Source organism: Dipodomys ordii, unplaced genomic scaffold (assembly GCF_000151885.1).
Source record: "Dipodomys ordii isolate 6190 unplaced genomic scaffold, Dord_2.0 Scaffold111, whole genome shotgun sequence".
In the NCBI taxonomy this organism is placed as follows: Eukaryota; Metazoa; Chordata; class Mammalia; order Rodentia; family Heteromyidae; genus Dipodomys; species Dipodomys ordii.
This window is the reverse complement of record NW_012267327.1, coordinates 6,950,363-6,974,722: the sequence shown is the minus strand read 5'-3', so window position 1 is coordinate 6,974,722 and position 24,360 is coordinate 6,950,363. Positions and strand designations below refer to the sequence as shown.

Genomic DNA, 24,360 nt, shown 5'->3' with positions numbered 1-24,360 from the left:
AAATTTGTTAGGCTATGGGTTACTAATATAAAGGAAACAATTTTCGAATGTTTGAAGTTCTATATGCAAACTCTGCTAATATTGGGGTACATTTTGATCAATTCAGGCTACTATAATACATGCAGTAACCGATTTTGGAACAATAAAAAGACTATTAAATTTGAATAAAAGTTTTAGAATGACACACAACCAGTTGCTATGTTATAACCATTGCCCTTGACACGTAATATTTAAAAGCAGTACCATTACTTTCTAATATTTTAAGTCTGTGGTTCCTAAATGGGATATGGACTTTTTGATAAACTACTGATAGCTTCTAGTATCACAGAAAAACTCCAACATGCATCTAAACACTTTTTTAAAATTTAATATTTTACTATTATTATAAAAGGTGATGTACAAAAGGATTACAGTTATGTAAGTCAGGTAAAGAGCACATGTCTTTTTAGACATTGTCACTCCTTCCCTCACTCTCTCCCAGAAAAAGACTTCATTAAATCACAGAACACTTATGACTGGTCACCACCACTATACAAAATCCCAGTTAAGGATCTCTACTTCTGCTGGGCTCACACTTGTAATCCTAAAATACTCAGGTGGCAAAGATCAGAGGATTGTGATTTAAGGCTAGTCTGGGCAGAAAAACTTCACGAGACCCCATTTCAGCCAATAAAAAGCTGGGCATACTGGCATATACCATCTGTCACCTCAGCTATATGGGAAACGTAAGTAGGAGAATCATGGTCTAGACAAGTCTTTGTGTAAAGGCCAGGCCCTATTTGGAAAAAACAAACAGCTCTAAAACAAACAAGCTGGAGATGTAACTTAAATGGTATAGCACCTACCTGGCAAAATGAGTTCGAACAAACCAAGAGTTAAACATAAAAAGAATTACTATTTCTTATAAGTACTGAGCCAGATTTAGATCTTACAAGCTTATTATTATGCTGTTAAATAAGCAAAAATTAATTTTCTGAAAAGGAAGGAAGACTACTACATTGTTGCAAATGAAAGAATAATTCACTGGCAAGACAGAGGCAATATTTCAGTACAAACTACTAAATTATCAATGCTTAAATCAACTGTATTAGGAAAATTGAAAATTTATTTCATAAGTTCTATTACATTTAGTATATAATTAAGTTACATTGAAACATAACAGAATTAAATTTAAAAGGTTGTTCTTTTTCTCTAAAAGTTCTTGTTTTCAGTTTGTCTGTCCTAAAGACATTAATGGTATTTTGAGGGGAAAACAGTTCCTCTGACTGACATAAGAAATTGAAAACAGCAGAGTACTAGTTGTTCATGCTTGTAACTCTAGCTCTCACAAGGCTGAAATCTGAAGAACACTGTTTAAAGCCAGCCCAGAAAAAAAAGTCTGTGAATCAACATCTCCACTTAACTAGCAAAAATTTGTAGAGTAGCCAGATGAGTAATAATTTTATTGTTACCATTTCAGGTAATGTATACTCATATTTTTAATAAGATACACAGGCAAAGCATTAAAAACCAATGATACTAACACAAGCAGGACATCAAAAATAGCATTTAAATAATTATCAAATTTACATGATCAATGTTAGATGATATCTTATGATAGAGGTATTATATTCCAATCCTATAGCTACGATACAATCTTTTAAGAACAAACAAAATTTATATAGGTAGACAGGAATTTATGTTATTTCTACTTAAAATACCTAGAAAAGACATTAATCAAATCAGGAATCCTTACTTTTGAGATGAATATATATTACTTACCAGGTCCTGAGACCCCATGCACATAACCAAATGCACTTTCATTGTCTTCATCAAGTATTTTCGGTAGCTTAGAGAAATCCATCATGTTGATTCACCTCTGGCAAAGAAAAAAAAATTGCTATTACAAACCTTAAAACAAAAGAACTAGGGGCTGTGAAGGTGGCTCAGTGGTAGAGCACTTGCCTTGCATGCCTGAGGCCCTGGGTTCGATTCCTCAGCACCACACAAGCAAAAAGAAAAAAGCCGGAAGTGGCGCTGTGGCTCAAGTGGTAGAGCGCTAGCCTTGAGCTGAAGAGCTGAGGGACAGCGCCGAGGCCCAGAGTTCAGGCCCCCTGACCGGACCCCCAAAAAAAACAAACAAAAAAAACAAAAGAACTAATATAGGTGGCTAACTCTCATCTTTCAGGTACTTTTGAGCTAATACTCCTTGACAACATCTTAACATAAAATATCAAATAAAACTGTTACAATTCAGTTAAAAATAACCGCATTCCTGGATGCTCTGTGGTTATATATTTTAATAATAAAATTATATCTACATGTTTCATATTCCATAGGGAATGTCAAGGAGTTCTGCAGAAATTACAAAATCTTTCCAATGACTTATTCCAGTCCTAAAATGCCCTCTGTGTAACTTCCACTACAACAATTATTAATTATTCCACATAGCTTCACTCTTTCTAGAGTGTTCTAGCTGAATACATCCTCCAGGTCTCTATTCAAGGGTCACTATCTTCATAGTCTGCTCTGCCTCTCCAATTAAATTTGTGACACCTACATCCTCCGTGGTTATTTTTTATCATTGCATTTTTCACAATGTAAAATATATATATTTATATATATATACATATATATGGTATATATGCCACCGATACCTGACCATGCATGTATATTCTATCTTGGGCTTTTTTTTTTTCTTTTGGGTCTGGTCGTGAGGCCTGAACTCTGGGCCTGGGCGCTGTCCCTCAGCTCTTCAGCTCAAGGCTAGCGCTTTACCACTTGAGCCACAGCGCCACTTCCGCCTTTTTTCTTTTTGCTTATGTGGTGCTGAGGAATCAAACCCAGGGCCTCATGCATGCAAGGCAAGTGCTCTACCACTGAGCCACTGAGCCTTCCCAGTCCCGCTATCTTGGGCTTTTGACTAAGATAAAATGTGAATTTATCTAGGAGTATTTTTCCTTTTTTAGTAGAATACAGAACAATTAAAAAAAATTCACTTCGGTTCTCACCTGTAATCCTAGCTACTCAGAGGGCCGAGAGCTGAGGATTTGGTTCAAAGCCAACCTGGGCAGGAAAATCTGTAAGACTCTTATCTCTGATTAACCACCAGAAAACTGGAAGTGGCACTGTGAATCAAGTGGTAGAGTGGTAGCCTTGAGCTGAAGGGCTGAGGTACAAAGCCCGGGCCCAGAGCTCAAGCCCCATGACTGAAAAAGAAAAATTCACTTCAACCTCTAACCTATAGCTATACAATCTGAAAAACTCAATGAACTATGCATATTCAAACAAAATCAGTGACAAATCTGAAAAGGCAGAGTACAGAGGAATTTTAGGGCAGTGAAGTCATATGATATTATAATGAGTGAATACACACCATTACACATTTCCCTAAGCACACAGGATACATAAGAGTGAACTCTAACACAAAGTATAGACTTCAGATAATATGAGGTATCAGGTATATTACTCTGTTGGACAATACTGGTAAAGGAGAAGGCTATCCTGTGTTTGGCAAGGAATATATGTAAAATCTCTGTACCTTCTATTTAATATTGCTGTTAACCTAAAACTGCTTGAAAATAAAGCCTTTTAATTTAGGTTACAGTCAAGAGTGAAAACAAAGATTAAAACCACACAGAGAAATGGGAAGTCTTGTAACTAGGCAGATATGAGAGGGGACAGAAAAAATGCCAATAACTTATTGATAGTATTGGTGGTAAACAGAGACTAGCAGCAGGTTGATTGCTATTCATAAAGCTGAAGGTAGGGTTCAAGTAGTTGGAAATAATAAAACTGAATTAGAAAAAAAAAGGCCATGTACCAACCATCCATGTTTCAATAAACATTTTGTCTGTCTCAGTAAAAAAACTCAAAGATCAATAGTCAAGAAAAGAAGGGAAAATTAGCTTATTAAGATTTTTGACTTCCTCAAGATGCAGAAGCCATTCAGTAAAAGCAGGGATGAACCGAAAAAGACATAAATACCAAGACATAAAACAGGATTTTCTAGAAACTACAAAATTATAGAGAGAAAATAAATCCTTTCTGAAAAACAAACTAAAAGCAAAAGAATTGAAGGAATGACTTAAGTAATGGAATAATCCAAGAAGCAAGTTCAAGGCAGCTTTGGGTTCAATCCCTAATACTACCACTTAAAAAAAAAAAACAGTCCAGAACAATCAAAGATTTTCTTTGACATCAAAGAATCACTTGACATTCAATCAGACTAACTTCCTCCCTAAAGACAGTATTTCCTCTATAGCATTCATGACACATGGTCATCTGTGGAAGCAGCATGAGATCTTGAGTCAGCAGACTTGGGATCATATTCTAGTTCCATTAATAACATGTTGCAAAGGAAAACTTGGACAAATCAAAGTCTCATTATTTTAATGTACCTTAAATCTCAAGTCTTGTTTCTTCGATCTTTAATATCTTTATTTTTGTTGTTTGTGATTAAATCACAAACAAATCAGCATCTCAATTTTTATTTATTTAATTTTATTTTAATTTTTTTTTGTTGGTCCTGGGGCTTCAACTCTGGGCTTGGGCGTTGTCCCTCAGCTCTTCAGCTCAAGGCGAGCGCTCTACCACTTGAGCCACAGCGCCACTTCCAGCATCTCAATTTTTAAAAAGTCATTTACTCTGAGGAGTTTTGCCTCTCTAAGACAAGCTAAAGGCATTTCCTGGCCACTATTTTTTTTAATGGAGCAATAAAAATAATTAATCTAATTGTTGTCTAAGTACTGCTAAGACAACACTTGTCTGAAAAGTACCACTTCTTGTGGATGCTTTTTATTAGAGAGAAAGAGACCAAAGTTTTGAGTCAGATAGGTTGACTTTGAATTTGTAACTGTTGGCCTTCAGCAAATGAAATTCTGTCACTGCTTTGAGTCTTAGTTTCATCAGAAAAATCTAATAGCAGCCAGGCACTGGTGGCTCATGCGTGAATCCTAGCTACTCAAGAGGCTGAGATCTGAGGATCATGGTTTAAAGTCAGCCTGGGCAGGAAAGTCTGTGAGACTCTTATCTCCAATAATCTACCAGAAAACCAGAAGTGGTACTGTGGCTCAAGTGTTAGAGCCCTAACCTTGAGCTGAAGAGCTGAGGGACAGCGCCCAGGCCCAGAGTTCAAGCCCCACAACCAACAAAAAAAGAAAAAGAAAAATCTAATAGTGTTGTGGTGAAACACCTAATAATATGCCTAACACAAAATGTCAGTGACTAACAAGCTAATTCTACGAATACAAGATTGCCTATTTTCTAAATTAGCATCTATCTGAGCCAAATCTAATGATTTAGCCATGATGTATATTGTATATTTTACCATACTTTTATTTTCTAAATCCAAAAGGATTTTTAGGCATCAATGATATTTCTGCTGCTATATGGGTAGAAAAATCAATGGTTAGTCCTTCTTCCAATTATCTTCTGACATACAAAAACCAGGTAGCTAAAATCAGGTGAGATGTGTGTTCTTCTAGAACAGTACAGTACAATTTAGAATAATGCAGAGCAAAGTTATCTAATCTAGACTAGGGCAGGATGAGTGTGACTGAAAGGAAGTTAAACTAAAACTAAAAAGATAAATGAGGATGCATTAGATCATGTAGCAAAGCATTCCAAAAGACAGTTCAAGTCTCCTGGGTTCAGGAAGGTGGTGCAAAGAATTCTTGAGGTAAAAATGGTGCCTGTTTTTTTTTTTTTTTTTAACATATTTATGTACCTTCTCTTTAAAACCAAACACTTCAAGTGTACGAGCAATCATTAATGGAAATTAAATGGGTTTGTTCATGATTAACTGTCTCGTGGGCTTCTCAGTCAGCCGACTATGGAAATTTTGAAGAACCTACTTTTTTTAACTTTATAATTTTTAGGCATATATTACTTAATTTATGCTAAAACTAGCAAGAATTAGGAACAGTGACATAAAACTAGTAAGAGAATCAAGAGCCTTAGTGATCATTCAAAACTTTACCTAGAGATGATTTTATCAGACCCCAAACCTTTTTCATGGGAGTGGATGTGTGGCTCAGGCTGTAGAATGCCACCAAACGAGCAAAAGTGACAGATACCGAGTTTGGTCTCAGATTAAAAAAGAAAAGAAAAATGAAAAAAATTTTTCCTCTGATTAATATTCTCAAATAGAAAATCAAGATGATTGTTTTGGTGGTGTTGGAGAGAAAATATGGCATTTAGCTTTATTATCTAGTTCATTGTAGAGAAGTGGTTGCAAATATACCTCAAAACAGTTCTCACATCTTTCAAAACATACATATCAATATAATTATTGAAAACATGTTTCCTTTTTTGTGTGTGGAGTAATGAATAGGGTTTGAACTCAGCACCTATGTTTGCTCGACAGGTGTTCTATTATTTGTGCTACACCATCACCCCAATTTTGCTTTTTATTTTTCCAGTGGAGTCCCATGTCTTTGCCCACGCTCATCAACAGACTGTAATTCTCCCACCTACTGCCTTCTAAGTAGGCGGCAACACAGGCACCAAGCCATCATGCCTGGCACTTTGGTTGGGATGGATGGGGTGTCCTTACTAACTACAAATCTCTGCCTTTTTGAGTCTCTGACATTACAGGCATAAGCCACCATGCCAGAGCTATCAAAAAATCTGTTTTGAAAGCATAAAATTCTAAGCACTGTTGTCCATTCTGATGCCTTAATATATTTACATTTTAACCTCTACTACCATAACAGACTTTTACACATGCTGTGCTCATGCCTAAAATGTTCATTCATTCCTCACATCTCTCCAGGCTTTATTTCTATTTATTGTGTCTCTGTCCAAATGTTCCAGTCCCAAGTTGCATTCCCCAAAACCCGTTTCCCTCTTCTCATTGTCATTCTCAGTTCACAGCCCTTATAACAGCTGAAAGAACATAACTTTTCTATTTAATTTACCTATTTATTATCTATGTCCTCATTAGAAGGTTAAGCATAAGGAAAGCAAAGAAAATAAACATAAGTAACAGTTGCCAAATAACTTCTCATCCTCTACTATTACATCAATTTCACAAATGGAAAAACAAAGCATGGAGAATTTAAGTAACTACCCAACATAACAACACTAGTAAAAGATAAAGGTGGGATTCTGAATGCAGGCAGCTAGACTTCAAACCCTACGCTTGTTAAGTACTATATTCTCCTGCTGCATCCTGAATTAAGGACTTCTATACTTTCTATTATTGGTATAAAAATAGCCTTAGTATAATATTCTCCACCAATTTTTCCCACCACATGTTTTAGACAAAATATTTTTTAAAGTAAGTTATGATTTCTATATAATCCTCTTTGCTCCAGAGGTAGGGAATATCTGGACTGTGGGCCATATAAAGTTCTCCAAGGCTGGGAAGGTGGCTCAGTGGTATAGTGCTTGCCTGGCATTCATGAGGCCCTGGGTTTGATTCCTCAGCACCACATAAGCAGAAAAAGCTGGAAGTGGCGCTGTGGCTCCAGTGGCAGAGCACTAGCCTTGAGCTGAAGAGCTGAGGGACAGTACCCAGGCCCAGAGTTCAGGCCCCACGACTGACACACACACACACACACAAAAAGGTTCTCCAAATCATTTGTTACACGTTAGACAAAATGTGTGATTCTCACCAGCTGAATGCAGCAGTCTGTCTATACTGACGATTTTGTATATCCCCGAAATGTTAGAAATATCCAAAGAACTCTTGGCAGAAAAAAGTTTTCCCACTCTTATACTGGAAGAGCTAATGAGAGGATGGTCACAAAGATAATGTAAGACACCTAAGCAAGGTAACACTGGAGCTATTGTGGTAGACATTAGATGCAGTGCTCAGACCCACCTTCAAAGAAAAGTGGATGTAATCCATAGAGAGCCAATAGCTGTTTGCCCTTTGTTTCAGCCTCAGCTGCAGAGGGCTGCCTTGCCCACATTCACCCCTTCCCAGGGCATCCTGTACTTGGTAAATGAGTAAACAGGTAGAAAGACTGCCAACACAGCCCACATGGGATATTCTTACTCCGTTTCACCCAGTTGGGTAAGCTAAGGCTTTATTAAGTGGACATTTGCATTTTGACTGTTTCCTTTGCTTAACTCTTCTTCCATCCCATTCCTTTTGCATATTATTAATCTCTAATTAAACATTGTTACACAGACTCTTCCTTGGTCTCTGCATCTAGAGAACTCAAAAAACTGAAATAATGGATGACCTGTAAAACTACTCCTTCAATAACTGAAAGTTAGCTCACAGTTGAACCACATATTTTGGTCTTTTTCATGCGTTAGTTCTCTTGTGTTTATTTATTTATTTGATGGGCCTGAGTCTTGAACTCTAGGCCTGGGCACTGTCTCTAAGCTCCTTTAGCTCAAGGCTAGCATTCCATTATTTTGAGCTACACCACCATTTCCAGCTGGTGGTGTAGTGGGATTAATTGGCAGTAAGCGTCTCATGGACTTTCCTACTTGCTGGCTGTGAATCATGATCCTCAGATCTCAGCCTCCTGAGTAGCTAGGATTACAGGTGTGAGCCACTGGCACCTGGCTTCTTGTAATTATTTTGTAAAGGTGATAAGGAATCCAAACATGGATTAAGAAAACAAGTCACATAGAGCATGGGGCAATCATCTTTAAGTCTGGTCCATAATCTGCCAAACCTTTTTTTTCTACAAGGAACTCGCCGTTCCTCATCCTTCACCTTAAACCTTAATGCTCACCAATAGTAGTTAAGGATTCCTAAGAGTCTATTTAGTTTATTTTTTTTATTTTTTTGTTCGGTTGTGGGGCCTGAACTCTGGGCCTGGGCACTGTCCCTCAGCTCTTCAGCTCAAGGCTAGTGCTCTACCACTTGAGCCACAGCGCCACTTCCGGCTTTTTTCTTTTTGCTTATGTGGTGCTGAGGAATCGAACTCAGGGCCTTGAGCATGCAAGGCAAGCGCTCTACCACTGAGCCACCTTCCCAGCCCTCTATTTAGTTTTTAAAGTACTACTTTATGGTGGAGTGGGAAATGATTTTCTATGTCCATGACTTTCAGGCTTGAACCTCTAACAGTTAAACATTACAAGAAAGTTCCAGGACTGACCCAGGGTAATAATAAGCTGAAGCACTGAACTTTGCAATTCCCATGGCACTGACAAAAGGGTTCCTCCTTCTCAATGTCTTTTCATCAAATGATCCCAATTACAAACAAATCTCCTACAGTGCCTCAGAATCTGGAGCAGAAATAGGGTGCTTCAGGAATCTATGATAATCAGAGAAATTTCTTGGTAAGAATTTGTACATTCTCTTAAATCTAAACAAGTTTCTTGCTCTAGTCATCACATAAAATATCTGCACTATAAGAAAAAGATTGTCTTGGCACTGGTAGCTCACACCTATAATCCTAGCTACACAGGAGGCTGAGATCTGAGGATCACAATTCAAAGCTAGACCTGGCAGGAAAATCCATTAGACTACTATCTCTAATTAACCATTAAAAGGAAAAAAACAAAAAAAAAGCAAAACAAACAAACAGAAGTAGAGCTGTGGCTCAAGTGTTAAAGCTGTAACCATGAACACAAAAGTTCAGCATCCAGACCTTGAATTCAAGCCCCAGGTCCAGCACAAAAAAAAAAAAAAAAAGAAAAAGAAAAACTAGGCATACACAAAAAGTGAGACAAAGGAGAATAGTTTTATGAGTGCATCTGATCATATAAAATAATATTTATCAATATGAACTCCAAGAAATGGAAACAAGTTTTTTTCTTTGTTGCTGTTTTTGCTTTCTTTTCTTTTTGTCTTGTTTGTTCCTTTATCTATCTTTGGGAGGGTAAGGGAAACATAGAAGTGGAAAGACAAAGGGTGAATACATACAGCAGTAGTATTCACTAGTTTAAAATGAACTATACAACGTGTGGGGACAGAAAGGAAAACTGGGAGTGAGGGAACAGGTGATATGGTCCAAAAAGAAAGTACTCTTTACATGACTTATGTAACTATAATCCCTCTGTACGTCACCTCTATAAGAACAATTTTTAATAAACACAAAAAAATTCTCTTTAAAAAAGATAAAGATGAGTGCTTCCTTCACACAAGTAAATAAAAATTCCATGTTATAGTGACGATGACTGAACATGGTGAAGCATATAAACAGTTTGATAATATGAGATATTACCACCTAATAGTAAAAATAAACATATACTACTAAAATCTTCTCCATTACCTCTAAATGCCTATGTCTCTATATGACAAAGCACTGACTTTAGAAAAATGTTGTAAAAAAAAAACCTGAAAAACTGACTTTCAGTAAACAAATTATATCACAAGCTACTTTATGTTACTCGTGCCTGGTGCCAGTGGCTCATGCCTGTAATCCTAGCTACTCAGGAGGCTGAGATCTGAGGATCGAGATTCAAAGCCAGCCCAGGCAGGAAAGTCCTTGAGACTCTTATCTCCAATAAACCACCAGAAAACCAGAAGTGACACTGTGGCTCAAGCAGTACTGAGCAGGCTTTGAGCTCAAGAGCACAGGGACAGCACCCAGGCCCAGAGTTCAAAAGCCCCACGACCGACAAAAAAAAAAAAGTACATCATCGTGGTTGACACTTAAAATGCTAGCTACTGAAAGGACTGAGATCTAAAGAACACATGGTTCAAAGCCAGCCTAGGCAGAGGTCTGTTAGACTCTTATCTCTAATTAACCACCAAAATAGACAGGAAATGGAGTTGTGGCTCAAGTGGTAGAGCTCTAGCCTTGAGCACAAAAGCTCAGGGACAGGGCCCAGGCCCTGAGTTCAAGCCATAAGACTTGTGCACACACACACAAAAGTTAATCCTCAGCCAAGCCTGGTAGATCATACTTCTGCTACTCAGGAAATAGAGAGTAGGAGGCTCATAATTAAAGCCAGAAGGGCAAAAAGTTATTCAGACATAATCTCAACCAATAAGCCAAACATGGCTTGGAGTGTGCCTTTTAATTCAAGTTACTCAGGAGCTATAGGTAATTAGTGTTTAAAAGTGGGCAATAAAAGGATGAAATATATGTGGCGAGGAGCATATATATGGAAACTAAAAGTAAAAAATGTGAACTTGTGGTAGAGTGCTGCCAAGATTGGATTAACTTAATCCCAAATCTCTATAAAACATGATTTTGACACTACGTGAAAATTGTGTAGGCCATTTAATAGCTGCTCAATCATACAATATGTTGCTATTCTGGCTGTTCTCAGTCACATAAAAATAAATGAGCAAATAGTGGGGTCAGAGATATAGTTAGTGGTAGAGCACTCGACTTCTAGAGACCGTGAGTTCAATCACCAGCACCAGCCAAGACAAACCCTAAATCCGGAAAATACCTACTGCATACTTTCATGAAAAGTATGTCATATGTCATTTCATTTATAGAAAATTCAGTTTAAGGGCTGGGAAGGTGGCTCAGTGGTAGAGCACTTGCCTTGCATGCATGAGGCCCTGGGTTCGATTCCTCAGCACCACATACGCAAAAAGAAAAAAGCTGGAACTGGCGCTGTGGCTCAAGTGGTAGAGTGCTAGCCTTAAGCTGAAGAGCTAAGGGACAACGCCCAGGCCCAGAGTTTAGGCCCCACGACGGGACCCCCCCGCCAAAAAAAAGAAAAGAAAATTCAGTTTAATTACAGTAAAATTGATATTTAGCTGTTTGACTCTTATTTTAAAAATAAATTACAGGTGGGTGCCAGTGGTTCCTTCCTATAATCCTAGCTACTCAGAAGGCTGAAATCTGAGGATCATGGTTCAAAGCCAGCCCAGGCAAGACAGTCTATGAGACCTTATCTCCAATTAATTATCAAAAAAGATGAAAGTGGAGTTGTGGCTCAAGTGGTAGAGCACTAGGCCTTAACCAAAAAAGCTCAGGAACAATGCCCAGGTCCTCAGTTCAAGTCCCAGGACTCACACAAAAAAGTATCCCTCTACAAATATTTGTGAAAGCCCCCCCCAAATAAAATAACTTAATTTTGCTATAGCACAGGAAAAATCCAGAAGGCAGCATAGGCAATCATCTGCCTAATGAGTCATCAGCCTCCCCCACAGGCAGTGCAGAACACAGTGGCAAATAACAGGAGGCCACTTGTATTTTCCTTCCATTTTATACGGCAAACTTCATAGATTCCAAATTGCTAGTTAGTGTACCACACCTAAAAATGTTATTATTCCAGAAACAATTCGTTTTACTACTGGAGTTTTAGAGGATGATGCTGTTTTGATGAGGATATATAAAAGCTAAATACTAAACTTCCAAGGCAATATGTATTTAAGTACAAACTTCTAAGTGACTTCTTTGGTAATGAAATATTATTTTAAGGTCAAACTTTAAAATTACATTCTATCTAAGTCATTAAAGGTTGTCTTTGGAAATAATTGTGGGTTTTGGTGGTGGTGGTAGTGGTGATTGGTGGTGTTTATGGTGATCTGGGGCTTCACACTTGCTAGTCAGGCCTTTACCGCTGAGGCATTCTTACTCTTTTCTGCGCTATTTTGAGATAAGGTTTCTCTTTTTTCTCAGGTCCACTCCTGGACTATGATTCTCCTTATTTTAGGCTTCTCATCTAGCTGATATGACAGGCATGTAATACCAGTGCCCAGTTTCTTCATTTGAAATAAAGTCATGTAGATTTTTCTGTCCAGGTTGACCTGGAATTATAATCCTGGCTAGAAATCAGTGTATTGTTTCTGAAAAAGCACAAATAATCCAGTAGGTTACAATCAATTGCTTTTGTGTGTATATGTGTTGGTACTGAGAACTGAACTCAAAACCTCACACTCTCACTTGACTTTTCGAACTCTATGGTAGAGCTCTACCTACCTGAGCCACACCTCCACTTCCCTGGCTTTTTGCTATATTCAACTGGAGATAAAGAGTCTCAAGACTTGTGCCCTAGATGGCTTCAAACTTTGATCCTCAGATCTCAGCCGCCTGAGTAGCTAGGATCATAGTTGTGAGGCACCAGCACCAAGGAACTTATTTTCTATTATTTTTTAACTGCACAAAACCAAGGGTACAATATGATATTCAATAATTGTATATAGTATGTAATGATCAAATCAAGACAGTTAATATTTCCATCTCCATTTTTTTTTCTTTAAACATTTGAGACAGGTTCTCATTATCAAGCCCAGGCTTGCCTCTAACTCATAATCCTTCTACCTCAGCCTCCTGAGTACTAAAATTACAGATATGAACTCTTCATCCCAGACCTCCATGTTCTTATTTTCCTACACAAGTTACCTCCTTAGATAAGGACATCCTTACTACACCTAATATTTTTGTGCTTGATAAGTTATAGAATAGGTAGAATTCCAACTGAAACTATATTATAAAGCACAGTACTATAACTTAATCATTTTATGAAGCACTTTCCTATTCAATCTTGCAAACCTGTAACCATAAACTTCCTCAGAGATCTTGACCTAGATAGATGTACTAGATACACCCTGAACATTTTATAGAAGAATAAACTGAATTAAACTTCATGAAAATTTGAAACTCCTACTCCTTGAAAGACTTCATTGGAAAAGATAAATTACAATTTCAAATGAAATACTGACAAAGCGTAAATGTAATAAAGACTATATACATAATTTTAAAGGAACACAAAATAATCTCAAATAAAACAATCCATTTAAAATAGGCCAAATAACAGGGTTCTGGTGGCTCATATCAATAATGCTAGCTACTCAAGGAGGCTGAGATCCAGAGGATCAAAGTTTGAAGACAGTCCAGGCAGAAAAGTCTGAGATACCAGATCCAAAATAACCAGAAAAGGCTGGACTAGAAGCATGGGTCAACTGGTAATAGCGCCAAATGGGCAAGCAAGGTAAAGGCCAGTACCACAAAAAAAGGAGGCAAAAATGTGACCATACATTTCAACAAGAAGACATATATGGCAAATAATGTCTTGAAAAGGCTGAACATTGGTCATAAAGAAAATACAAATTAAAACCACATAAAATATCCCTCTACAGGTTATTAGTATGGCTTAAGTTTTAAAATTGATCATCCCATTATCACACTTTCTATTTTACTTATTTTTTTTACTAGGTTTATTAGTTATATGGAAAGAATTTAAAACAACTAGAACCCACATACATATCTGGTATGAATGTAAAATGATACACTTTGAAAAACAGTTTAATAGTCTTAAAAAATTTTCTCATTGGTACTCTCCCATGGAAAAAAAAAGTGTATGTCCAAAGATAGTGCATGTGTATGTAAATATGTTTGCACACACATATCCATAAACATACTGTAGTATAACCATAAAATGAAGTATCTAATAATGAAAGGAAACAAAATACATGTAACAACCCAAAACTCAAAATAATTATGCTGAAGACAACCCCCCACAAAGTTATATGCAATTCTAAAATGCAAAAGAATCTGTAGAACCAGTGCTGAAGAATGGGGTATATGGGATATATGGAAGGAAGTACCAAGAAGTATAAGAAAACTTCCTTTGGGGGTTGATAAGTTGTGCTCAATATGGATATATTGATGGTTGTGATGATTTCATATTATATACATGGACTTACACAACTGTATACTTTAAATATGTGCAAGTATATAAATTTATTACATATTCCTCAACAAAACTTTAAAAAATTATGAAATATTTTCAATGATTCCTGTAAGGGAATATAGAATACAGAATATTTATTTACTTTTGTTTCTACTGGTCAACAAATGGGAGTAGTTATAAAGACTGTATAGCCTATAAGAACCTTATAAGAAAATCTTTTAACCTTGGGAATATTAGGGAATAGATAATTTTTGTTGTTGTTAAAGAATCAATGTATGTGACTACTGAAGAGGGTATGTAGGCATTCTCTGATCCTATCAAGATCAATCAATGCTGGCAATTTCCATAGTTTTTTAATAGGTCAGGAGCACAGAAGTCAGTATGAATCTGAAAACTTAGCCCTCTAGATAGGGCTAAATGGCTCATGGTATCTTACACTAATTTAGGAAAATCTTAACCCTATCTTGATTGAAATTTCCTGGTTTGAGGCATACCAGGCCAAACTCTAATATTTTGGATATGAGGGATTCAGTGGCTCATTTGGAGAATGGATATAGAGAGCAAATTCCTGTTGTTTTAGGCTGTTGTACTCGAGGGCAGAATTAGTTTATAATAAAGAATTGTTGACAGCCTGATTTTATCTGTACTTACAGCTATTCACCAACCCTCCCTATTCCTAGTATGTTAAGTGAATAGTAGCAAGCACTATAAATTCACATTCAAGTACTATAGGTATGTTGGATGGGATGTGAACAGATTTCATAGTTTTAAGTATCTGCTTTGAATCCCATTGAAGACTTTGGTATCAATCTGCCTGACTCAGATTTATAATTTTGGAATCTCAATGCCAGCACTTCAATGTAAATCAGATAAGCATTTCAAGTTATCTTTTTAAGTATCTAAAATACTTAAATGTTATTGGACTGGCATCATGGATTAAGCGGCAGATTGCTTCTTAAGGCCTTGAGGTCATCCTCAGTAGCACACACACACAAAATTGAACATTTTCAAGATCATTCGTTTCTGTTATTCACTGTACACATAAGACGTGTACAAACATACTTTTACTTTCATGTTATTGTGGATAGTTCTTTCCTTTACCTTTTTTGCTTAGTTCCAGCATTTAGGAGGCAGAGGCACATTCAAGATCTTGGACTATAATAACAAGATCTTGTCTCAAAAATAAATCAATAAACAACAACAAAAAGAAGCCTCTCCCCAAATCCCTCAGAACCACAAGTTTCTACATTTTAGTCATAATGACATAAAAATAATAATAAATTATAGGCAATAAACATTGAAAACAATTCACATCTGAAGATGTTTATAACATTTCATCAATTATAAAAAATATATCAATAACCAGCTGGTTGCTGGTGGTCAAAGCCTGTAATCCTAGTTACTTGGAAGTCTGAGAACTAGAAGATAAAGGATGGAAGCCAGCCCAGGCAGAAGACCCCTCAACTTATGAGTGAGTGCAATAAAGCATGCCTTTATTAAGAATAAAAGGAAACAGATGAATATGTGAAACATCCAAACCAAACATGAGGCAGAGACTGGGAACAACCTGGTTCCCTGCCAGTCTGGGAAGAAAAGTTAAGGGGCCCCAATCTCCAAGAAAGAAGCAGGGTGTGGTAGCATATGCCTGTCACCCTAAACTACTGAGGAAACAAAATGGCTGGACACAAGGGTTCATAACTGTCACCATAGTGACAAAGGGAACTACAAATAGTAGATAGAAGTCCAGGCAAGACCCTGTGTCAAAAAGAATCAATGCAAAATGCAACTGGCAGAATGGCTCAAGGGGCAGAGTGCCTGCTTAGAAAGCCTGCAGTCTTGTGTTCAAACCCCAGTAACCACCAAAAAAAAAAAAAAAAAAGGTGTGACGTTTAATGGCTCTAACTGTGAGGAAAAGAGAATTTCAAATAAAGCATTAGATAATTTTATTAATAGTAGCAACTAATCATGTGTGTGTGTGTCCATAGGGAGACTTGAACTCAGGGCCTGGGTACCACAGTCCCTGAGCATTTTTGCTCAAAGAAAGCACTTAACCACATGAGCCACAACTCCACTTCTGGCTTTTTTCTGCTGCTTAGAGATAATAGTCTCACAGATGTTTCTCCCCCAATTGGCTTCAACTATGATCCGCACATCTCAGCCTCCTCAGTAGCTAGGATTACAGGAGTGAGCCACCAGTACCGGGCAGTTGTAACTAATATTAAATCTGCTTTTAATACTTTCAGGTAAGAGTAAAGATCTGTTCCAACAAAAATATACATTCACTTTAGGTGCCTCTAGATACACAATACTGTGTTTTACATATACATGATTTATATACATATCGCTCTACATATATCATTGTATACACTAAATGTAAAAGGAATATTTTTATAACCGAAAGACTTGGATTTTATACCAGGAAGAAAACAGACTGAAAAAGTCAAGTTCTCTACAGAAATTAAATGTAAAATGCCCTTACTAGTCACCATTCTTAAAAAAACTTATAAAGATGACTAAGTTCCTCCAATTTATGGTAATAGAGCTGACATTAAATATTCAACAGTCTCTTAACAAAATATTTTCCTTAAAGCAAAAAGAAACATATACTCATGATAAGCAGCAGAAAAAAAGCCAGAAGTGGAGCTGTGGCTCATGTGGTTAAGTGCTAGCCTTGAGCAAAAATGCTCAGGGACTGTGGTGCCCAGGCCCTGAGTTCAAGTCCCACTATGGACACACACACACACACACACACACACACACACAGTTGCTACTATTAATAAAATTATCTAATGCTTTATTTGAAATTCAATTACTATTTAATTGACTGATACTTTCCATTGCAAAGCCATGAAATTCTTGTGAGTTATCAATTTATGTAAGAAATTATTTTACTCTAGTTCAAGTTATTGTTAATGTTCTGTCTATGATTTCATGGGGATAAAATTAAGATATAAAGACACTTTTTTAAAAAAGCAAAAACTCTTACAGTTAAAACTAAAAGGTTCTTGTTCTATAGTTTGTACAATTTTAATAGAATTCCATCATCCACTGTAAGAATGGAAATACTACAATGAAAGAATTTCCTCCTTAGCTTGATTCCACATAGTAACGATTACAAGCACTAGAAAATCTTTATGTAGAAAAGTCTTTCTCAGCTCTTATTATTTTGAAATTTGTTTAAAGCCGAGGCATATGCTCCATGCTCTTGCAGTCCCCAGCTATTGTACTTGGGAAGGTGAGGCAGGACATTTGTTGGCCCCAGGGGATTGAGTGTGACCTGTCTCAAAGGGCAAAAAACTTTCCAAAAGACTCGGACTGTTTCATTTTTTTCATAATAGCACTGTATGTTCCTCGGTACCCCAAACCTATTTCTCAAAAAGGGACATTAGTAAAATCTGTAAGCTATCTTTATCTTTCCATATCCTTTAGGTAAGTCTCCTACAGAAAGTCAGTATACAAACTGAGAATGGTGGTGCACACCTGTAATCTCAGTCTCCAAAGCTAAGGCAGAAAGATCAAAAGTGGAGGCCAACCCAAGTTAAAGACTCTATCAAAAACAAACCAAAAATACAGAATATAAAGTCAGAGGAGATGTAACCTCAACTTAAAAAACTGCTAGAGACAAACAACTGCAGTCCCAGTACTCAGGAGACTGAGGCGGTTACAATCATGAGTTTGAGGCTAGTCTGAGCTACACAGTAAGATCATCTCAAAAACTCAAGTAATTTGATGGTTTATAAATTAAACTCATAACCTATGGTTTTTGTTTTGTTTTTTGTTGGTTGTGGAGCTTGGGCACTGTTTTCAGGGCTCTTCAGCTCAAGGCAAGAGCTCTACCACTTGAGCCACAGCGCCACTTCCGGTTTTCTAGTGTTTTATTGGAGATAAGAGTCTCACAGACTTTTCTGCCCGGGCTGGCTTTGAATCGTGATCCTCAGATCTCAGCCTCCTGAGTAACTAGGATTACAGGCGTGAGCCACAGGCACCTGCTACTCATAACCTACTTTCAATACTTATGGAATAGATCTGAATATGAACACTCAAGAGTGGTCCTATGTCATACAGCAATTAGGTAGAGCAAGAATGTATAACCAGGTCTCTATTATTGGGAAATTCATTCATGTAATATCTGCACTCTTACTTTACTTTCATTATTTAGTTTAAAAAATTGATTGTATAAGTTATGTTATTCAAATTTACCCTTAAAAGTAAGGTGTGTGTGTACCAGTCCTGGGACTTGAAATGAGGACCTAGGCACCATCTTTGAGCTTTTTTTTTTGTCGGTTATGGGGCCTGAACTCTGGGCCTGGGCGCTGTCCCTCAGTTCTTCAGCTCAAGGCTAGCGCTCTACCACTGGAGCCACAGCGCCACTGCCGGCTTTTTTTTGCTTATGTGGTGCTGAGGAATCAAACCGAGGGCCTCATGCACACAAGGCAAGCACTCTACCACTAAGCCACCTTCCCAGTCCCCATCCTTAAGCTTTTTTTGTTTAAGATTAGTGCTCTAACACTTGAGCTACAACTCCACTTCCAGCTTTTTTCTTTTCTTTTCTTGTTTTTTGATGGTTAATTGGAACCTGGGCAGGGTTCACCATGATCCTTAATACTCAGTCTCTGGAGTGGCTAAAATTATAGGCCTGAGCCACAGGTGCCCAGCTGAAGGTTTCTTTTAAAAATCATTTTTACTAGCTTACATTAGCTTTTAAGAGGGGGTTTATTGTGTGGCATATATACAACGTATCCCTTATCCCTTACTCCCCTCCCCCCCCCCCCCCCCCCCCCGCAATTACCTTCACTCTCCTGAGCTTCTGCTTTTTTTTTTTTTTTTTTGGTCATAGGGCCTGAACTCTGGGCCTGGGTGCTGTCCCTCAGCTCTTCAGCTAAGGCTAGCTACCGCTCTACCACTTAAGCCATGGTGCCGCTTCCGGCTCTTTCTGCTCATGTGGTGCTGAAGATTGGAATCCAGAGCCTCATGCATGCAAGGCAAACACTCTTCCACTGAGCCACCATCCCAGCCCCAAGCTTCTGCTTCTTAAAATAATATCAGCAAGTTTCACTGTTCTGTTTTCCTATAGGCAAATAAACTACGTGGATGATATCCTCATTCACCCTCTTCATTAGCCCTTCTCCCTTCCTACTGGTACATACTGATTTCTCTTATCAGAGCCTAAGAGGAAAGTTTCTAGGTTTCAACCCCTAGCCTAACTTCACTTGAAAATGCACATGACCAAGTGTTATAGCTGGAATGAAGAGCCACTTGTATCGTGTACTTTCTTAATTTAGTACAATGCATCTCTCTTCCCTTTCCTTCTATATTGGGATGACAGCTGCACTTAATTAGTAAGTAAACTTACATGCTATGGAAATAAATTAGTAACTTCACCAATAAAAGCCAAATGAGGGCTGGGAATGTGGCTTAGTGGTAGAGTGGTTGTCTAGCATGCATGAGCAAGGTTCGACTCCTCAGTACCACATACACAGAAAAAGCCAGAAATGGCTTTGTGGCTCAAGTGGTAGAGTGCTAGCCTGGAGCAAAAGCAGCTCAGGGACAGTGCCCAGTCCCAGAGTTCAAGCTCCAGGAGTGGTAAAAAATAAAATAAAATAAAATAAAAATCCAAATGAGGTTTACATACATTCTACTAACTATGATTTGGGAAATTATTATTCCTGACAGTTTTAAAATTTTTTACATTTAAAAGCTAAAAACCTAGTATACAACCTTAGAAGAAAGCATGTTTTGATATAACTAAAGTGGCTTGTGGTTTAATCTCATGGTCTGATTGCTCAACATTGATTCAATAAGCAAGCATCAGGCAATTCAATGTTTTTGTGAAGAAGACACAACAATGAAGAGGTAATCCGTGAGCTCTTAGGAGATTTATAGTTCAGCCCATAAAAAATGTGCCAAGAAGTAAAAAGAGAGTAGTATATTGTGGTAGTCTACAGGACTGAGTGGCTACCTGATCCCATGGAAAAAGAATGAGTTCTTAGTGGTGATGATAATCTGTAAAGGCAGTGAAAACAAGCAAGATTTCAGAGTAAGAACACAAAAGAGGATATTATATGCTATTTAATGGTGTGCTATTGCACAATTTCCTAAGTAAATGTTAAGATTCCTATGTTGGAACAGTCATAAACTTGTCTCAGAAATGTCTTACAATGGGCTGGGAATGTGGCTTACTGGCAGAGTGCTTGCCTAGCATTCATGAAGCCCTGGGTTCGATTCCTCAGCACCACATAAAACAGAAAAAGCCACAAGTGGTGCTGTGGCTCAAGTGATAGAGTGCTAACCTTGAGCAAAAGCAGCTAAGGGACAGTGCCCAGGCCCTGAGTTCAAGACCCAAGATTGGAAAGAAGAAGAAAAAAGAAATGTCTTACTAACTTCAAATCATAAAATCCTGTGTATGTGAGAGGGAGCATAAGTAGAGATAGGAAGAGAACAGTGAGAGAGAGTACAAAAGAGAGAGAGGGAAAGGGATCTGAGAATATCCTAGAAATTCAGTCATCAATTGGCACTAATCTTCACATTTTAAGTAGTGTAAGTTATTGCTTTTGTAAGTTCCCTAAAACTGGAGAAATTGTGAAGTAAAACTGCAGACTCATTCAACATTTTTCATATTGCCATTTCCTCTGTCTAGTACTCAGTGCTTTTGTAGCTGGTTTTCTCTTGCCTATTTAGGAGCACCTGGACAGAACTGGTTTGTACAGAGTTAGAGAATTCTTATTTGATGGAATGTCACCTGGCCAAGGAAACAACACTGTTTTGTTTTTCTCTCCTCTAAGGACCAAGGAACCTTATTCTGGAGAAAAGTAATGGCTAATAAACAATGTACAATAGGCAGTGTCTACCTAAACATATCAACAGATTATTCTCCAGTATAGGTTATGTATAAAACACTAAAATTGTAAATCTATCAATGACTATTTCATTTTCTTTATTACTTGGCAAAGTAAGATCATCAAGGCTATGTTTTCAGGTAAGGACTACCAAATAGGTCAGCTTTTCAATTTTGTTAAATTGCTATCATTTTAGGATTTTAATTTTCAGCTCATCTGAACAAAATAAGGCCAGTTTATTGTAGATAATTTTGGAGACACCAAAACTAACAAAAGTCAGCTTCATTTCATCACTCAAAAGATGACTCGATATTCCTCACTTTTCAGCTGGCTTTTTAACAGATTATATGTATATTGACCAGGAAACTAAATTTTAACTGAGAATATATTTTTTCACATTAAGAAAACATGGAATCTAAATTAAAAAAAATCAGAGCTGCAATTTTGTAAGGTCTTTCGACTTAAAACAAAAACCAAAACCTGAAGGACTTTCTGAGTTTGCAGCACAAACAAAAGAGTTTAACCCCAAACTGAAAAACATTCTTTCCTTAAACACAGTTTGGGGTCAAAACATTGGCTAATATGTTACACATAAAATGGCAGTACACTGGTTGAACAAAAATCCTGGCTAAACACTTTTTGTGTTTTGACAAAATACTACCCCGAAATATCAGAAGAGGTCACCTGGAATTTTACAAAGGGAGAGAGCTAAGGAGGGACATAATTACCAGATAAGACCAGTAAGTTGGTCGAGGGATGATTGGAAATGGCAATTAAGTACAATTTTTAGTATGACAACAATGCAAAAGATGCCAAAGGCAGAAGAGGAAGCAACTTGTAGATTTAATCTTTTTTGCCTTTAGGTTACAGTCTTTTTTAAAAAGTGATTTAATTAATTTAATTTTTAGCTCAATCAGTTTCCCAAGAATTACTTTCCTTTTAAGAAAATCCAGTCACTTTTCCATAAAACAGCCTAGGCCACAGGCTTGCTAATCCATTAACATCATCTTTCATTGCCTCTTCATTCAATCGAGACTGTCGCATTACTAAACACCCCCGTTCTGAGCATAGTGAATGCTTATTTCTTCAGTGTCTTTTCTTATACACCCTGCTTTTAACCTTCCCATACCATTTATGCTTCCGAAGCATGGGATCACTCAAAGTACCTTTCTAGCAAAAACGACGGATAAACCCCTTATAATTCCTGAGAAAGCACACTGCTGAGGAAGCTTTTCAGTGACTCTGCAGTGAGGGCCATTATCGGTGACATTCCCTCCTCAGCCAGTCTCACCAGAGACGCCTCTGCCTCCCAGGGTTTTGCCTATCTTCCTGCTCACGCGACTAAAAGCCTTGGCTAAACCCCCCTCCCCCGCAAAAAAAACAACCAGCATTGGGGAATGGGACCTGGTGGCTGCCGCAGCACCCGAGGAATGGATGAAGTAATGCTGCCACACGGAGCTCCAAAGGGTCCGAATCGGGAACCATAATGGCCGCACTCACTCTCAAACCCGAGGGAGGTGGACGTCTCCACCTCGCCAGGTACAAGGAGGTCGATGACGGCGAAGGGTCGGGGGATCCAGAGAGCTGGAGAGATTAATGAGCTCCGAACCCACGCAGTGTGACAGCGGGAAGGATCCCGCACCCCGGGCAGCGAAGGCTATTCCCTTTTCCTTCTTCCCCTCCGTCCACTCCTACTAGTCCCTACCCCCCCACCCCGCAAGTCGCCAGTTACCGGCCGCCACTCACCTGGCAGGGGCGCGAGGTGTCAGGACAGTTCCGACCCCGGTACTCAGAGATTCTGTCACCGCGGGAGGGGAAGTCTTCAGCAGCAGGGGGCGGGGCTGGCTGGACAGTCACGTGACCCCAGAGCCCCGCCCCTCCACCCTCCCCACCCTGGCGCAGTGCATCTCGGGGGTTTGCACGGTTTTTACACCTCCAGGACGTTAGTTCTTTCGTACTTAACCGGGAGAAAACCCCCCCCAACCCCCCCCCCCGGCCCCCGGCTTTCTTTTTACAAAGGCTGTGTGGTCAAGGGTAGGGCCGAAGGCGAGGATGGCAAGGGTTAAAGTGCATTGCTAAGGAAGTGACGTTTAAGCCACAAGCTAGGGACCGGAAATGGCGATAGAGTCCCTTTCTCCCCGCCCCCTCGGCCCCCCCACCGGGAAAACCCCAGGCTGTGAAGCTAATCACGTGATGCCGAAACTTATGGTGTGCTGGAGGGCGGCCAAGGCCTCCGGCCGATTGTTAACAGTGCTCGCTTTTAAAGCACACGCGAGCGTCCCCACCGAACTTCTTTACCCGTGGGAACATCAGAGTTAAATACCCTTGCGGAGGAGCCACGAGCGTTTGAAGGTCACGCTGGGAGACAACCGACCCGCAAAGACGGGGTGGGGAAAAGATCGGGTTTTTTTGCTGATGTGAGAGAAGCGCAGGAAGGGTTGGAACAATCCAGATTTGACCGCCCGGGCCTACCAAGCAAGCCTCCCCAGTCGTGTCGTAAGGGGTGGGAGGAGGAGCGTGACGAGCGCGAGGCGCAGCCCGGGAGGAAGATGGAGGTGCGGGCCGGGAGGGGGAGGGGAGGGCCGCGAGACCCGTAGTGCGGCTGCGCGCGAAGCCTCGGCCGCGCCGGCGCGCAGAGGGGGCGGGGTGAAAGGTCACTGTGCGGCGGCGGGTCTGGCTGGCGGCGGCGGCGCGGCGACGGCAGGCGGGAGCCGAGTGCCCCGGGTGCACGTGTGGAGAAGCGACGGTACCGGCGCGGCGGCGGGAACTCCCCCTAGCCCTTCCGGAGACCCCCGGGGGGGCCGTGCTCTGCTTCTGCGGCCTCCGTCACCTCCTCAACTCCCTTTCCTTAGGCGAGGAGGCCGGCTGGTGGGGTTGAGTGGCCCGAGGTGAGGGCGCGGAGAGCTCGGGGCGACGCGGACGACGGCGTGGAGAGCGGTGCTAACGACGGCCTCAACCGGAGGGGAAGATGAAAGGGTGAGGCACGGGGGGCCGGGGAGAGGGGCGTGGGCCCGGGCGGAGAGGCGCGGGG

At 39.4% G+C, this 24,360-nt stretch overlaps 2 protein-coding genes across 6 annotated transcripts in view; one reads left to right on the top strand and one right to left on the bottom strand.

The window, feature by feature from the left end:
* The window catches only part of Atp6v1a (ATPase, H+ transporting, lysosomal 70kDa, V1 subunit A), a 49,985-nt gene extending 26,827 nt beyond the window's left edge, over positions 1 to 23,158 (bottom strand). Inside the window, exons 1-2 of one of the 3 annotated variants that reach the window (XM_013028560.1) lie at positions 23,076 to 23,158; positions 1,762 to 1,858 (exon numbers count right to left, since the gene is read on the bottom strand). In XM_013028560.1, coding sequence (XP_012884014.1) covers positions 1,762 to 1,846 — 85 coding nt within the window. In that variant the 5' untranslated portion in view covers positions 1,847 to 1,858; positions 23,076 to 23,158. Of the gene's footprint in view, positions 1 to 1,761; positions 1,859 to 7,807; positions 7,833 to 22,829; positions 22,947 to 23,075 lie in introns of those variants that run through there. The other 2 variants (XM_013028561.1, XM_013028563.1) reach the window with 2 other exon arrangements.
* Positions 23,159 to 23,527: 369 nt separating this feature from the next.
* Naa50 (N(alpha)-acetyltransferase 50, NatE catalytic subunit) overlaps positions 23,528 to 24,360 on the top strand; it is a 20,485-nt gene continuing 19,652 nt past the window's right edge. The window contains exons 1-2 of one of the 3 annotated variants that reach the window (XM_013028552.1): positions 23,528 to 23,716; positions 24,182 to 24,305. In XM_013028552.1, the coding sequence (XP_012884006.1) occupies positions 24,298 to 24,305 (8 nt within the window). In that variant the 5' untranslated portion in view covers positions 23,528 to 23,716; positions 24,182 to 24,297. Of the gene's footprint in view, positions 23,717 to 23,977; positions 24,306 to 24,360 lie in introns of those variants that run through there. The other 2 variants (XM_013028553.1, XM_013028551.1) reach the window with 2 other exon arrangements.